Below are 15,639 nucleotides of genomic sequence, written 5' to 3'. Positions count from 1 at the left end.
TGATGCCGCATATTTTCCCAGCCCCCCATTTCCCCGGGTCCCCACTGCGTATACGCAATGCTCCCAGTCGCGCGCGTGTGTGTGTGTGTGTGTGTGTGTTGGCCATATTTCATTAGCACAGCACACGGCACATTTGACATTCTGTCGGCGCTTTAAGCGCAGCGTTTAAGGCGACATTAAAGCTCGGCCCGCATGCAGCTTAAGTTGACAGTGATGGATGAGTCTCGCATTTATTGAATTCCAACGGATGACTGTGCGTCTTGTGGCACATATGCAAATTGGTGAGCTTAATAGCTAAATGCCGATTGCTATATATATGCACAAATCGAATTTTTCGCTCGGGGGCACTTTAAAGAACAGTTGAGACTCAGCAATTTGGCTCTGATTGAATACATTTCGGCTCGATCTTCGCCTGGCTTTAATTGAATTAAGAATTGCATTTATAGCCTAGAAAGGCTGTAAGTTATCAGTTTAAACAGTAAACTATCAGCATTTGAATGGGTTGTGATATGAATGAAAAACAAGAAGCGCTCTATAGCTCTGTGTCATTCAAATCAGTTCCACATAACATTCACACTTGCTAACAGATTAGTCATGGCAAATTTTCTTGAAAGCCCAAGCTTTTTAAACAAACGATAATAATAAATATACGAAATATAAAGTACCCTGTACAAGGTGTGTTTCATAATATAAATATGTTGTACATATTGTATATAAGCACGTTATCAGTATTTTCCTCTCCATTTCTTTCATTACGTAGAAAACGTAATCTGTCGAATGCCACGATTTCACAGAATTATTATTATACTACTCGAGCTCTGCAAAGTGGCTTATCAAATGTCAAAAGAGCTCGGCAATGCAAAGGCTTTAATCAGTTTACCCCGAGCCCTCGCACTAAGTGGTTGGTTTACTCAAATCCGATCTCAGTTCTGAAATAAATTCTTTTAAAAGGGCATTTCTTTCAAATGCTTTGCGTCAAAAGTGCCAGTAATTATACAAACTATACAAGTTCAAATATGCCTATACATGCAAATTAAACTAATAATATATGTGTGCTTAAGCTGTTTTGGGTTCTTATCAAGAACGCCGCAAAGCGAATCCAAAAAACTAGTGTGTTTCAAGCGGCCACATTGAGTGGAGGCAAAGACTTACAAAAATGAGTTCCTTCGACCACGTTTCCAGCACACCACCACCTTCCTATGAGGAGGCCATGGGCTGGCGACCTCGCAGCTCGCAGAGCACCGCGATGCTGTTCCCGCAGGGCAACCCTTTGGTCATGATCTGTCCACGGTGCCACGACGAGATCGAGACGAGCTCAAAGGTGCGGCGCGGAAAGCTCGCCTATGTGGCCTCGGGCATAGTGCTGTTCACCACCTGCGGCATGGGTTGCTGGCTGATTCCCTGCATCCTCGACGCCTTCAACGAAGTCCACTACTCGTGCCCCGTCTGCAAGACGACCCTGAGTATTGTGCCCCAAGATCAGAGCTGGCCAAGCTAGGCACTCGTTCGAAATGGACAGAGTGCGCGCTTTCAATTATGTTAAGGATTATTTAACGCTGTTCCTCAAAACTACGTGGACACCACAAACTGAAGCAGGAACATAGCCCTAAGCTAGCTCTAAGTTCATACAGAACTGGGCTGAATAAACCTCAAATCAATACATTAAACGCACTAAGACTTTCCCTCACTTGGGCTAATTCAATTTGATTTTTACCGGCGGCAGTTTGAAGTTTTCAACGAACCGAAACGTGCCGGGCATCGCAAAGGTTCCGCGCACATCGCTCCTGACCACAGGAAAGGGCGACCCAGAGCCGAAAGGATTTAATCCCGGACTGGCGGCGTACTTGTTTACCCCGTGGCTGCTTTCATGTGGTGGCATCCGCTGGCTGCGTGGCAACAAACAGCAGTGTGGTGGCAGGAAATTATTAAGCAAACATTTTGTCGCATGCCTGAAAAATCGCGGCCTAGATGGTCGTATTTGCTTTTGTGCCGAGTGTTAAAGCGTCTGCCACGAAGTAAGTAAAAGCTGTTAATGCCTCTGATAGACGCACGACAGCGAATCCTTTCTCTTCCCCCACACACACACATTTGCACAGGTGCCCTCAAGCCAACGCCAGATTTATTGCATACTTTTCAGGGCGTGCATTAGCGTGGCATCCGTCGCGTCACGAATCTGCCAGGGGAAAAGCGGCTAGAAAGTGGGGATCGCAGGGTGAAGCTGGGAAAAACTTGAAAGAAAGCTGGCAGCGAAGAAAAGTCAAGCCAGAACGTGACTTGGCGTTGGCAACGGTGCCCGTGATGATGATGATGGAGCTCCTCTTGTTGGCCACACATCAAGCCAAATGGCTGTCATTAAAATGGAAGCCAGCAGAGGCCATGCAAAATCCCTCTGACATCATTCACTTTAAGCCCGATGTCATGTGGATAAGTAGTTTATCTATTTTTAAGTATCCAGCATAACTAGATAGCCAGAATTAACTTAAGTCAGCCAGCAGCCCTGGCTGCGAAAACCAATCGCTTTAAGGCGATTTGATGATGCACTTTGGTATCTCAGCAATGCAACCTCTGATGATTGCAGGAACAATTAAACTATTACTGGCCACAAACTCAAGCCAACTGACGTGCATGCGATGCGATGTCGGAATCGAATCCAAGTTCACTCCAGGGGAAACGAGGCTAAGCGCCTACAATGAACCGAAAATTGGCCAAGTTGAAAATGCAAATCTCAGGGGAAGGCCGGCCACACCTGGCCAAAGGACTCCCACCACTCACACCACCTCCGACCTCCGACCTCCGACCTGTGGCAACATAAGCAAACACTGTGCAAATGGTCGGCAGTTAAGAGGCTATTAAAATGCAAAACTTTGGACGCAAGCCCAGCTGGCTGCAAGACTTTGGCCGCTTTCCGGCCCACTGACTCACTAAGGGGATCACGCCGGGCCACCAGGCGCACTCCCACTCCCACTGCCGGATGAACTGCAAACAAATAGAGAGTCCTCGTCGATTTCCAGCTTGCATTGCATTCTCCCTCACTTCACATATCACAGGATGTGTTTCAGCAACGCCTACCCATCTGCGAACCTGGAATCCACATCCAATCCTTGATGGCAAACAGCTGGCTTGCATGTGCTTGTAGGTGGGAGGATGGGCTGACCCCCGGTTGCTAAATCGTAAATGTTAATGGCTGCACGGATTCAATGGCCCGGGTTTTGCCTTGACTTTCCGTTATCCAAAGGGTTTCGATTGCATCGTGATACCTGGCACTGCAACAATTGGGTACTATTAATTCTTTCAAATAAACACACAATTGATTTCAGCTGAAACAGCAACTCAAGCACTTAAATTAGCTTAAATTCGAATACATCCATCTCCGTGGAATGGCAGGGGGTATTGGTGGGCCGTCTTTTCGCACAGTGCAGGCAAAGGAAATGTTCGTTAATGCTCGTCTGGGAAATGGGGACTTGGGGACAGCGGAGGAGCCGGCTCTGCTTCTGGGATTTGAAAGTGGAGCATCCGATGGCACTGCAGATAGCAATGCCTCCCAGCCACATTAGGTATTTGTTGGGCCTCCAGACAGCACAGCCACTGAGCCACTCGTTCCCCGGAGGCAGATAATCAAAATGGAATTAGGATTTATGCCCCGACGATTGCAGTTTATTTGTCTTGCCAAGGAGCACACGTCTGTCGGAGATTTAATCGAGATTTACAAGACATCCACTTGGGTGTGCGAAACACACTCGAACATATTCGTCATATTTCACGGCAGTCCTGCAGTCCAGCAGTCCAGCAGTCCGGCACTCAGGCATTCCGGCGGTTGACACAATTGTTGCCATCACGTACCGCCAGGCTAGATAAATCTCTGGGCCCAGTGCTCTCAGCACTCGAGGCCATTGTCGCCACCTTTTGGCCAAATCGCCGCGCTCCCTGCTAACCCCTTTGCTTTTTGGCCAGCACGTGCGCGCTGTTAACCTCAAAAATGCGCTGCTAAAACATTTTTAACGCTTGCCGGCCCTCCGACATCCCAATCCTCCCACTCCCGCAACCCACCCAGGCAAAGAGCCAGACCAGACGGTCACCCAGGTTGAATCCACAGAACATGACCGCAAGGACGCAGCCAGGCCACAACATCTAATCGAGCTGATGGCCAAGGACCGGGGCGGGCCGAGCTTGACCGGAGCGCCAATCCTTTCAGGCGCTGCCATACGTGCGTCCCCTACGTGAGTCGGATGACAAAGTGGTCCGGCATATGCCGAACAGGGTGCTCCGCGCTGCCCACTTCTGGCAACAGATGGGGTGCTCAGGCAGGAGTATCAGCATATTTATCAGTAGCTGCTAGTAGACTAATTCCGAGTTACCTGATATAGATGGCCAGGTGGTCACCCTGTGCTGCGTAGGAACTACTACCACTAAGCGCGTGCGGTTATGGTGACGAAAGGCGCGCATTCGACGGCTCAGCCCCGAACACACTTGCCTTCAAATTAATGGCCAACAATGGGAAATGGCCGTGGGTCAGCAGACGGAACGCGAGGCGTGCCAAAGTCACGTAGCCAGCAGGACACACAAGCGGGGCCCAGGTGGAGGCTTTTGGAGCTGCCATATTGGCATGCTGCGGATTTGGAAGGCTTGCATGCAAAGTGCAAAGGACTCGGCGACGCGACGCTCTTTAAGGCTTTAAGGCGACGGAGCAAGGAGGACAGAGGAAGAGGAAAGCAGGGCAGGAAAATCGACACACAAAGCGCCAGTTTATCTCAAAAACATTTATTTACTTGGCCAACCCCGCAATCTCTCTTAGCCCGGTTTTGTCCCGGCCTGTAGGTTAAAATATTTGCGCTGGTTAGAAAAGCAACGCCCGCATGGCCACTTTGGAGGCCACAAGGATTCCGGATTACGGAGTCCCCCTGTCCCCGGCCGGCGAAAGTAGTTGGGAGTCGAGATAAGAGTCAACAGAAAAAATAATAATATTCCTGCTGGCTGGAGTTGGCCAAACTGGAGCGCCGACCGGGCCAAAACTATTCCAGTGCCCCGATGTGTGGCAAGTGTGCGTCCAACTGATAATTAGAGCATTTGCCAAAGATGGCCATTCCATTCCATTTCGAAAGTTGTAGTTTCCTCACATTTTTCACCATTGTCCCCCACTTTTCATGGCTCTTTTTGCGGAGAACGCATTGGCCTGCTGCCAATTGGAGCCGTTTCACTTGTAAAACATTTATGGAATTAAACTGGGCTATTATGTCGGCTGCGCATTCAAGCACCGCCATATTTCACGGAATTTCGCGAAAAATAAGGAACGGACACGAAGGGCTTTAAATTAATTTACATTCATCAGCATACAAAAATTGCCCTTCAGTTAAATCATAGTCAAGTGCCCAGAGTATCGCATCATCACTTTGGTTTTCAAGAGGTAAACCTCATTCTTTTCCGCTGGCTTATTAAATAATTCACGTTTGTTGAAAATCGGTTGCCACGACTACCAACTCGAATGGAGGCTATTAATTTATGCATTATTGGTCGCCGCGAATTTCACTTAAACACGCTCGTTAAGAGTGTGAAGCCGATCGAATTGCCACTGGGAAATCTTGCAGTGCGTCGAATTATTCATCTGGGGATATGCACTCCGGCTGGCCAATCGACCAGCGCAGATAAGCTGCTTCTGGGCGGGATTGGCTTGGCTGGCTGGTTGGCAGCTGGGAGCTTCATCGATTCCGCGACGGAATCGGCCAAGATGACCGGGTCCAAGTAATGAGATTTGCTAGCTGATACTCCACATTTATTTATGGCCACTGGCCCGTGCGGTTTCACTTTCCCAATTCGATGCGGATTCGTCGGAGGGAGCAGCGCCGATAGCACGGGCCATAAATCCGAAGTGTTATGAGCGCACTGAGTGGGAAGAATTTTATCAACGAAACACATTATTTTAGCGCATTCAGAACAGCTCGAATTCCCCATAGGACGAGTGCGAGACAAAGGACGAGCGAAAGTAATGGCGGCGGACAGAAGAAAAGCAGGACATGCGATTGTATCATGCCAGTTTGCTTGGCGAGTTCGATTTTATGTAATAATTAAATGTATATGTGAACAAAATAGAGGAATGCCCGCGAACCACTCTGCATAGTCCTGCTCCTTGCTCGCCAAACTCGATTTGGGGCCGAGTCCTTGGAAGGCTAGGAGCCAGCATATTGCACAGTGCACTTGGCAATCGAGCTGTTGGTGGAAATCAATCGACTCAAATCGCATTTGTCGCCGAGCTGCAGCGAGGAACTGCGTTCGTTACCATAATAAAATTTGAGAACAAATCAAGCCCACAATTGGTAACGACTCTCCTTCAATTGCGCAATGGCGAATGGCGAATTTGCCTGCAATTCCTTAGGCCCGATGGGCGAAGGGAATGCGGAAAATGTACTGAATAGACTTCGTGATTTAATAAGTACGAGTGTATGCAGTTGAAAGTGCAAACACAAATTTGATTTAAAAATCAACCAGCTCAATATGCCTTATTATTACTTGTATAATTCGAATATAATTATAATAGCTGTTATAATTTGCGATTAAAAAAGTGCTTTAATCTATTTGTGTGCATTATTTGCGAGTTTAATACTTTTGCAGTGCTAATATTGGTTCGCCACAAAGGCCATTTTCACTAATTAATTTTCCCTTTTCTGTGCACTTTTTGTTTCGGGCATTGCGGATGCATTATTCATTAAAAGTGATGCAATAATTGGATTCCCACCGACGGCTTAATTACACTGGTTTGATTTCAAGCGATTTCCGAGTCGATCGCCAACACATCCGTCCGATGCAACTTCTTGCCCACATAAAGGCCGGAATGCAGCCTTATTAGTGACGAATGTAAATACGCCGGCGCTGAAAAAATAAACACACCATTTGCCATTTGCCATTTGCATACTGTACGACCTTTTGACTGGTGTTGATGACTGGTGTGACGCTGGCACACATCGCAGATACACGGGCGTTGTTTGGAAACCAAATCACGATTCGGGCAACGACAGCGTTAATTAATTATTTCATTTCAACAGGCAAATCGCCATGGTGCGTTGTTTTTCTTATTCACTTTTTGCCTGACTATGCCGTCGGTTTTGGTTTTTGCCGGTTTAATCTACTGCATGCGCCCAGAGAAAATTCCAGGGGAAAAATAGGGCTGCCGGCGTAATGAATTCAATGACACGTAGTGCTCGCGTTCTCGATTTTCGCAGGCGAAGACGAGGGTGCAAATGTTTGCCCACGTAAGTATGCAACGATTTATTTCGTCCTGTTCGCTGTCAGAAGGGAGAAGGATGCGGATAGGCGAACATCTTCCATTTTGACCATGGCAATGACAGAGAAAGCGGCCTGCGGTCGGGCGAAGGTTCGACTGGCTGGATACCCCTTAAGAGATACCACAGGTTGCCCAACACCAATCTCTTCCTATTTGAAACCACATATCAACTGCCTGAAAGTATGCAACGAAAAGTTACACATTGCATATTTATAAGCTCCTTTCAGTGCTTTACTATTATTTACGATGAGAAAGAATACTGCAATGCGCTCTTTTTGGACATTAAGGAAGCATTCGACCGAGTCTGGCATATTGGCCTATTGGCCAAAATAAAAATGACACTACCAGCACCGTATTACTTGCTAATGCGGTCCTACTTGGCGAATAGGCAGTTCGCAGTACGTTTCCACTCCGCAACCTCAGGGATACATGAGGTCAGTGCAGGAGTGCCTCAAGGAAGTGTACTGGGTCCATTATTGTACTGTCTGTATACCAACGATATGCCGCAGCCAAATGCTAGTATGGACGCCAACCCTGACAGGATGACTCTAGCCACTTTCGCCGATGACGTCTGTGTTACTTACAGATCATCCTGCGAATATGAAGCAGCAGACGGCCTACAAGAGTACGCTGACAGGTACGAGAAATGGGCAAGAAGATGGAATATTGGCATAAATGGTCAAAAGTCAGCTAACGTGTGCTTCTCACTAAGGAGGAAAACACCACCTGCTGTTCAACTAGGTGAGGAGATGGTACAGCAGTGTAGTACGGCCAAATATCTTGGCATAACATTAGATCGCCGGCTCACATTTGCTCCCCACATAGCAGCCATCAAAACAAGGGTGAGAGCAGCTGTGACAAAGCACTGGTGGCTCCTAAGAAGCAACAGTAAACTCTCCACCCGAAATAAGCTCACCCTATACAAGCAGGTCATTGCTCCCATCTGGCAATATGGTTGCCAAATCTGGGGGATAGCAAGAGATAGCCAAATCAAAAAAATTCAGGTGGCCCAGAACAAAATAGCGAGACAAATTACAGGCTGTGAGTGGTACATTCGAAATAGCGTGCTACATAGGGACCTAAAACTAGTTACGGTACTACAACAAATCAACTTCCACTCCAGTCGGTACAACTCAAGACTGATGAACCACAGGAATCGTCTCGCTAATGATCTCACCATTACTCGACCGAGGCAGAGGATCAAAAGACGTCAACCAAGAGACTTAGTGCTAAGATAACAATAGCTTAATAGCTAAACATTAATTATAAAACAACATGAGAGTATTAGACCAAACTAGAAAAAGCTATATTAAATATTCCCTATAGCCGGAGCGCCAATTGGCAGAAACAATAGAAAATAAGGTAATAAAAGGGTTCATAGCTATCCTGTATATCTTAATAAACTACAATAAAAAAAAAAAAAAAAAAAAAAAAAACTATTATTTAATTAGTTTCAAACGCTATAGATTGTGGGAAAACAGGCAAGTCAAGGCTCAAGGATTCGGCTTGGCCTGAGCCTCCCAAGGCCACCACTCATCTCCCAGGACCTCGCCCCTGGACGCCCGACCGCAGCCGGGGGAGTGGGAAAAGCGGAGTGTGTAGAAGGAAAAAACAAGTGGCGGACCCATTCTCCTTGGTCCTGTCAGCATATCCTTGTTCCGAAGCCGAGTAATTCATTAACATTTAACTTGATTGACACACGAGTCGGGGGACGGTCCACGTTCCACGTTTCAGGTTGGAGCTGCCAGATTCGAGGACTCGAGTGGGTTTTTTGCTGCTCTGCGAGGCACGTACCTCGGGCGGGGGCGGTGGGCGTGGCACGCTGACGATTTGTTTATACAGTTATAATGCATAATGGCATCGGATTTGGCCTGCAGAGGATAGGCACGCCCACACACAAGCGCGCGGCAGTGAGGTTGTTACTTTGTTAATTTAATAAAAGGCAGGACGACAACAGGTGCTGTAGCCCCGAATCCGAATCCGAATCCCCATCCGAATCCAGATCCGCGTCCTGCTCCGAAATGAAGTCACGTCGCAGGCATAAATCAATTGCCATGAGCAGGCATTTGTGCCGCTCAAATTGCACGACTGCATAGGTAGAGTCCTCGCTAAGGACCAAAGGAGCTGGGCGACGCCCCGCCAGCTGGCAGCTCGCAAATTGAGCGCGAGCTATGAAAGTGTAACGAGTCTTAATTCGTTTGCCAAGTGCCGCCGAGCGGGCCACAAATCCCGATAACCATCCGATAAGCCACTCCCGTCGATGCCTGAAATACGTTCGCCTAAAATACGGAAGACTGATGGCAAATCAAATACCCAGCTGGGCCACCCAAGTGGCAGAGGAGGGTTCTCCCTAATGGGAAAGCACTTGCCATCGACGGGCGGGCTCAGCTTCAAAACGGCGACTACTAGTATAGTAGTAATAAAGTTGGCTTTAAGGTATAGGTTGGAATTGCAATAGAAGTGCTCCTTGTGCAGCAGGCACTAAATAATTCAAATTCAAAATAAGAACTTTGATTTCCGCGCCTCAAATAACTGCGAATATTCAAGAGCCAGCTAATTAGTGATGCAAGGAAATTGTAGATAACAGTTTTCCTGGAAATGGAAATGAGTTCGCAGGGGGCAGAAATGGGGTGAGTTGAAAAGAGCGAAATGTCGTGGATTGATTATCCCCAACACGAATCCTTCCTTCCTCGACGCTTCCGCTGCAGCTACGAATGGATGTCAATTACAAGGGGAGCGTCCTGAAAACTTGTTGATGTCCTGCCGGGCACAGCGGGTGTTGATTGCACCACCCACTGCCACTCCCACTCCCGAGCCCAACAAAGGGACAGGTGTCAACCAAGTGGTTTCCTTTCACTTGTTGCTTTATTGGGCTTACATACGATTGAGGCACCCCGAGTACTCCAGCTGCGAGTGCTCCGCTCACCACTGGAAGATGGTCAGCATGGCGCGGAGCAGCTCCGGGATGTTCCAGCCGTTTCTGCGCAGGGTGCGCAGTGGCTTCACCACGTCGCGTTTGTTCTGCAGGATAATTGGGGCAAGAATGAGGAACAAGGCGGCGAAAACTACACTGCCACACTCAGGTGAATAAATTGCACGGTGCCTGCAGCTTTGAATTTAGCCTATTGTATTCAGCTCGAGTGGAGCAGCAAGGACAAAGCGCGGTCTACTCACAATGTTGGCCTTCAGGGTGGCCTGAAACTCCTTGGAGACCACCGTCCGGGTGAAGTTGCCGAAATTGGTGTGGTTCGCTTGCGACTGTGCAACGTAGTTGTGCACCTCCTGCTTCGGCATGATGGCGAGCAGGTCGCCGACGAAGGTGTGGTGCCGCACCGCCTTGCAGTCGCAGTTGCGATTGGGCTGGCGGACGGGCAGTATGATGCAGTGGAAGATGTCCGCCACGGTCTCGATGTCGGCGACATCCACACCTTCCGACTGCAGTTCGCGGAGTATGGTCTGGTAAGCATCCGTATTCGTCAGCTGCTGGGTGGTCCTCTCGAATCTGCTGGTGTTGTAGTACCGCATGGCGCACCGGAACTTCCGGTCGCAATTGTAGTGCACCTCGATCAGGTTCAGCAGAGCCTCCTGATTGATCATATCGCGAATGTGCTGGAAGTCGGCGCACAGGGCGGAGTCGTGCCCGGTTTTATTCGGATTGCTATTTTCAGAATTGTTGCCATCAGGCGGACACCATTCCTCGGATTCCTCTGATTCCTCAGCGTAATGTGACTGTGCGATCGTGTGGCAGGCGAATATAGCCACGGCTACGGTCAGCAGGATAAAGGTCTTCGCGTCCATCGTCTTCCAGCTGGCCGAGATTCAAGTTAACTGTGGCCGGAACCCGCCGTTCCTCACCTGCTTTTATGGCCCTCTCATCGGCGGCAGAGTCAATTACATGCATTTCCCCTTTTCTCGGACACTGTGCTTATCTCCTGCCCATTAGCGAAATTTGTCTCAACCACTTTTCGCTTATCAGCCTGTGCAAAAATGGAAAGCACTGCCCATCATTGCTCCCCACAAGCGCCAAGATAAGAGTGGATCGTGTTTTTAATATTAACATCTTTTCACACTTGAGAACATGACTCATGGACTTCGTTCCTCAAAGGGGCTCTCATCCGCTCGTGAATATGCCAGTAAGACGATGTGAATTGTGCCATTTATTAGTTCTCTGAAGTTCTCCCAGTGCACATCTAATTGGTTGACATTGGAGCTTATAATTTGTGAAATTCGCTTATAATCTCTGGGCTGTGCGCTCCATTAATTGCAAATTATAGTCCGTGCCCTGCATCCCATCCCGTAAAAGCCTCATGACTTATGCACCTGATGCTCCTCGCCTGTGTGCATGTGATTATGACTTTGGGGCAGTAAAGGGATAGACCACCCACTCATTAGTTCCGTAGTTCTGGCGGGCGGGGGAAGCTGGACGGGGATTCGTCAAAGTAAGTCCAACGTTTATCCACAGGACCAAGTGCTCGGGCCCCGGAGTGCAAATCAAGTTCAGTGGGGGATCAGGAGCAAAGGACCTGGCTGTCCAGAGGGGCAGTGCTTGTTTGGCCAGGAGCTCCGGGCCTCCACTTGATTCATGGCCCTGTGTTTGCGCAGCGTCTCGCAGGAGATTCAGATTCAGATTCAGATTCAGGTTCAGATTCCATTCGAGCTCGAGCGAAGTTTGCAGCACTTTTCGGGATTCAATGGCTTGAATGAAATCTCGCAAATGCAGTATGAAATTCGGGGAAAAATTGGAAAATCCAGCGTAATAATATTAACAATCATGCACATCGCTGGGCACATTTATCTTGCCGCAATTGTCATGAGTTTCTGGGCTCTGTAGATATCGGTCCGCTTTCATGACAAACAAGTGTAGCAAATATTTGCCCATCAATGGAGCGGAAATAGTTCCATTCAACATTTTCTTTTTCGCTTTGTTTTCATGTTTACGCCTTTTTTTTCTGCAGCGCTCGTACTCAATTGTAAATTTGGAGACATGGGAAAAATACAAATGGCACGGCGTTTTCCTGCAGCATACAGTTCCAATTTTCCTGTAGTTAAACTTGCTTCCACTTAAGCTTAATCGGCGATTTATTTCACTGGATAAAATAGTTGGCAGAGCCAGTACGAAATTCGATTCAGCAGTCAGCAGTGAGCAGCTCAAATGAAGCAGATAAACTGCAAGCGGAGTGCAAACTTTTGGCAAAAGGTGAAGTTCAGCTCAGATGGCTTACAAAACGACCCCATTTGGGCGTAAAATGGGTTCCCCTTGCATGTGTGCGCTTTTTCCCAACTATATGGACGCAATTGAATTGCGGTTTGCTGACCTTGATTGCCGTTTAATTAATGTTGGCGGCCAATTAATTGTCATAACCAAAGCAAACCGCAGAGCCACTTTTTAGCCCGATTTCGCAGGCAAATGACACAACAGAACCACACGTCAGCAAGACATTGCCACAAAGTTGCTCGCATCTGGCATTTGGCCAACCATTTTCATTCCCCCGATAATTTACTCAATTAGAGCCGAACTCGCAGGCTTTGCGGCATTCACCAGAATCGCTTTATTACTGCACTTAGAAAGGCTCCAACTTCAGTTGTGGCGACACCAACCCCACTGTGCCACTCTATATACTTACATATATACTGCATACATGAGCCAACAGACAGACAGCTAATTTAGTTAGCTGATAAAACTAAACTGAGCCGATCATCTTGGCGGAAGTCGGGGGCTCTGGAGCGAAAGTTGAACAGCTAACTTACTTCGATAAACAGGCTTAATTAGCGACCAAAGCTGAAAGCCAACAAACTGCCAACTGGAGCTGGCACTAGGCGCATTATTTCCCATTTCCCAGGGCACACACACACACACACACTTATCCCCAGCCTGCCACGCACACAAACGCACTTAAAGCCACTGGCAGCAGGACTAAAAACACAATCAAATATTAGACAGTGGCACAGCTAAACACAAATTTGTAAATTTGAAATTTTTAAAAAAATAAAAACTATAGATGTCTAAAAGTTTGGTAAGAAACATAAAAAGCAGCTAAAATCCAGGGAGAATACTTCGTTGTATCTTTAAGATACTTAGTTCCGCGACGAAGTTGCCCCACTGTAGCTGTGCGCTGGTTGAAGGGCTTTGTCGACTGTCCGGCTTAATTATGTGCAAGCAACAATGATATTTATATTATCAGCCAGTCAATGTCAAACGTCAGCACCACCCACTGACCAGCAGATGAACACTGCTCCACTTGGACACTCCAGCTCCAGCAAACACACAGCATTAACATTAAGTCCGAAGACAAAGACGTCGGCCAAGGTACCAGCACTCGCCTGGGTTTGAGTTGGGATCTGTGTGGCTGGGGTGTTAATAGCTCCTCCATGTGCACCGCATCGCCATAACCCGAAATTATATCCCGCACACATGGCTCCCCAGAGGTTGAAGTGCCGGGCTGGCCAAAAAATAAATGCAGATTCATGGCTGCCCAGTCAGCAGACAAATGATGCGAATCGACGAGCTCGAAAATTTCGAGGGACTTTCGGGAGGCCGTCGCATGTCCCGGGGCGCTTAAAACTTAAAGCCCACCGTTTTAGCTCGTTTTTAACCTGTTGCGGGTGAGCCCATTTTTATTTTCGTCCTCGATTTTTTCTTTTGTCGCAGAGCACTCTCGTCTAGATTCGCATCGAATCGCAATCGGAATCGAAATCGGGAAAAACAAAAGCTTTGTCCGCCTATTGTTTTGCTGGTAAACAATTAAAAATGGCAAATGGCTCTGGATCCAGGACCCCGATGGAGGAGGAGGAGCAGGAGGAGGAGGACACCCAGAAGGGCAAACACAAGGCACAGCGGCACAAACACAATCCAAAGTGTTGGCATCACACAACAGCAGGAAAATGGCTCACTCTCGTGTGACAGTGACGTCTCACAATTCGTATGACAGCACATCGAGTGGCAGGGAAATGATATGGGGCAGGCAGACAAAGGATGCCGAGGTTATCTCAATTGGGTTCGACATTCAGTTGATACCCTGCCGCAGACAGAGCTTATATAAAATGGAAAGAAAACAACAGCTGCAAATTTGATTCATTGTGCATAGTAATAAAGCAGTTTAAGTTAGGGATTTTTACAATTTGTATATATAATATATTTAAACTACTCATTTATCTGCTGAGTAACGAATTCTCGACTATCAACCAACCTGAATCTCAAGCTGCCAAGCAAACCAAGTCGAGCTGGAGTTGGTCTAGACAAATTGTGTCCTCAAGCCCTACGAGCAGGATCCTTTGGTTTGGGGGAGCCTACATCTGTGTGCGTTCGATAATGGCTGCCATATTTGCTCAGCCTCCATTTTCATTGCGGCCCGGCTACCTGAAACTCCAAATTGGCAACATGAGTTGGCAAGAACGCCATCTGTGTGGGCGAAAAGTAATTTGCAGGCAAATTATGATAAATAGATTTGTGTCTAACCCACGACCATGGCACCCAACTCAATTTGGACTAACAAAGCAGGAACTCCATTTGCTAAATTGTTTCACATTGTTCTGAAGAAAGTCCTCCAAATCCAACTTCGATTTGGATTTCAGTGCAATTTATGAGCCAACAATTGCACTTCTGTGGCACTTATTGAATTAAGTGACATTCAATTGCTTTTTTATGTGTCCCATAAATAACTCTGTGGCAACTTTGCGTTCGAGCGTCGTTTTTTCGGGGTAATACGTTTAGAGACCCAAGAAACTGGGCGGGCAGCTCAATTAAAATGACACTAAATTGCATTTGGATTGCCTGGGTCTGAGCCACAAGCCACTTCCTCCCAGGTTGCCTGCCTTTCTCCCGGCTGAGATTGCCTTTTTGCGCAGACAGCACTGAAAAGAAACTTTTGGATGAACCTCAAATAAAATCCACGCTCTTTGGGTGCCAGTTATACTCGAGCATTTAGGACTTTGGGTGAGTAGCTGACCGATATTTCAAATCACGCATATATCACAGATAGCTTTTCTACAGATAGGGAATCTTCCTATTTTTGTTCAGTGAGCTTGAGCCGGAGCTGCAGCATCTGTCCATGCACTCGGGATTTGAGCTCGGGACATGGACGAGGACACTCCACTCAAGCGACTGGCCCGCAGCGCCGTCATCTTGAGCTCGGAAGCCCAGAAGCACCATCCTTCGTCCTGGCATCCACATCCTGCGTGTCTGTGCATTCGCCGCTGTGGTATTTTCCATGTCGCTGCATTGCTTTCAGCATCTGGCTGGCGACCAACTTTGCAGGCAGCCCGACATCTTGGCATTCAAGGAATCTGCAGGAGCAAATTCGCCTTGTCTGTTGCCTTTAAGGCAACTGGCTGCCTGCAGTCCTGCGATTGAAATCGTATTGCTGATT

At 47.6% G+C, this 15,639-nt stretch overlaps 2 protein-coding genes across 2 annotated transcripts; one reads left to right on the top strand and one right to left on the bottom strand.

Annotated features, from left to right (window-relative positions):
* Positions 1-869: 869 nt before the first annotated feature.
* Positions 870-1,667, top strand: LOC6547799 (cell death-inducing p53-target protein 1). The gene has a single exon (XM_001976380.2). The coding sequence runs from the start codon at positions 1,157-1,159 to the stop codon at positions 1,496-1,498; it is 342 nt and encodes a 113-aa protein (XP_001976416.1). The 5' UTR covers positions 870-1,156; the 3' UTR covers positions 1,499-1,667.
* An 8,452-nt stretch (positions 1,668-10,119) lies between these two features.
* LOC6547800 lies at positions 10,120-11,096 on the bottom strand. The gene is made up of 2 exons (XM_001976381.3): positions 10,448-11,096; positions 10,120-10,294 (listed from the first exon to the last, which is right to left on the bottom strand). Exons 1-2 carry the CDS (start codon positions 11,069-11,071, stop codon positions 10,196-10,198), a joined length of 723 nt encoding a protein of 240 aa, XP_001976417.1. The 5' UTR covers positions 11,072-11,096; the 3' UTR covers positions 10,120-10,195.
* Positions 11,097-15,639: the final 4,543 nt, after the last annotated feature.

This window comes from Drosophila erecta, unplaced genomic scaffold, assembly GCF_003286155.1.
Source record: "Drosophila erecta strain 14021-0224.00,06,07 unplaced genomic scaffold, DereRS2 tig00000092-arrow-pilon, whole genome shotgun sequence".
In the NCBI taxonomy this organism is placed as follows: domain Eukaryota; kingdom Metazoa; phylum Arthropoda; class Insecta; order Diptera; family Drosophilidae; genus Drosophila; species Drosophila erecta.
Note: the sequence above shows the minus strand (reverse complement) of the source record. Positions and strands in the feature narration are given on the sequence as shown.

Bases quoted from the DNA above. Each gene is read 5' to 3' on its own strand.
- LOC6547800 (XM_001976381.3), bottom strand. From the start codon at position 11,071: ATGGACGCGAAGACCTTTATCCTGCTGACCGTAGCCGTGGCTATATTC. The intron at 10,295-10,447 runs GTGAGTAGACCG...ATTATCCTGCAG, and splicing joins CCACCCTGAAGGCCAACATT to AACAAACGCGACGTGGTGAA.
- LOC6547799 (XM_001976380.2), top strand. From the start codon at position 1,157: ATGAGTTCCTTCGACCACGTTTCCAGCACACCACCACCTTCCTATGAG.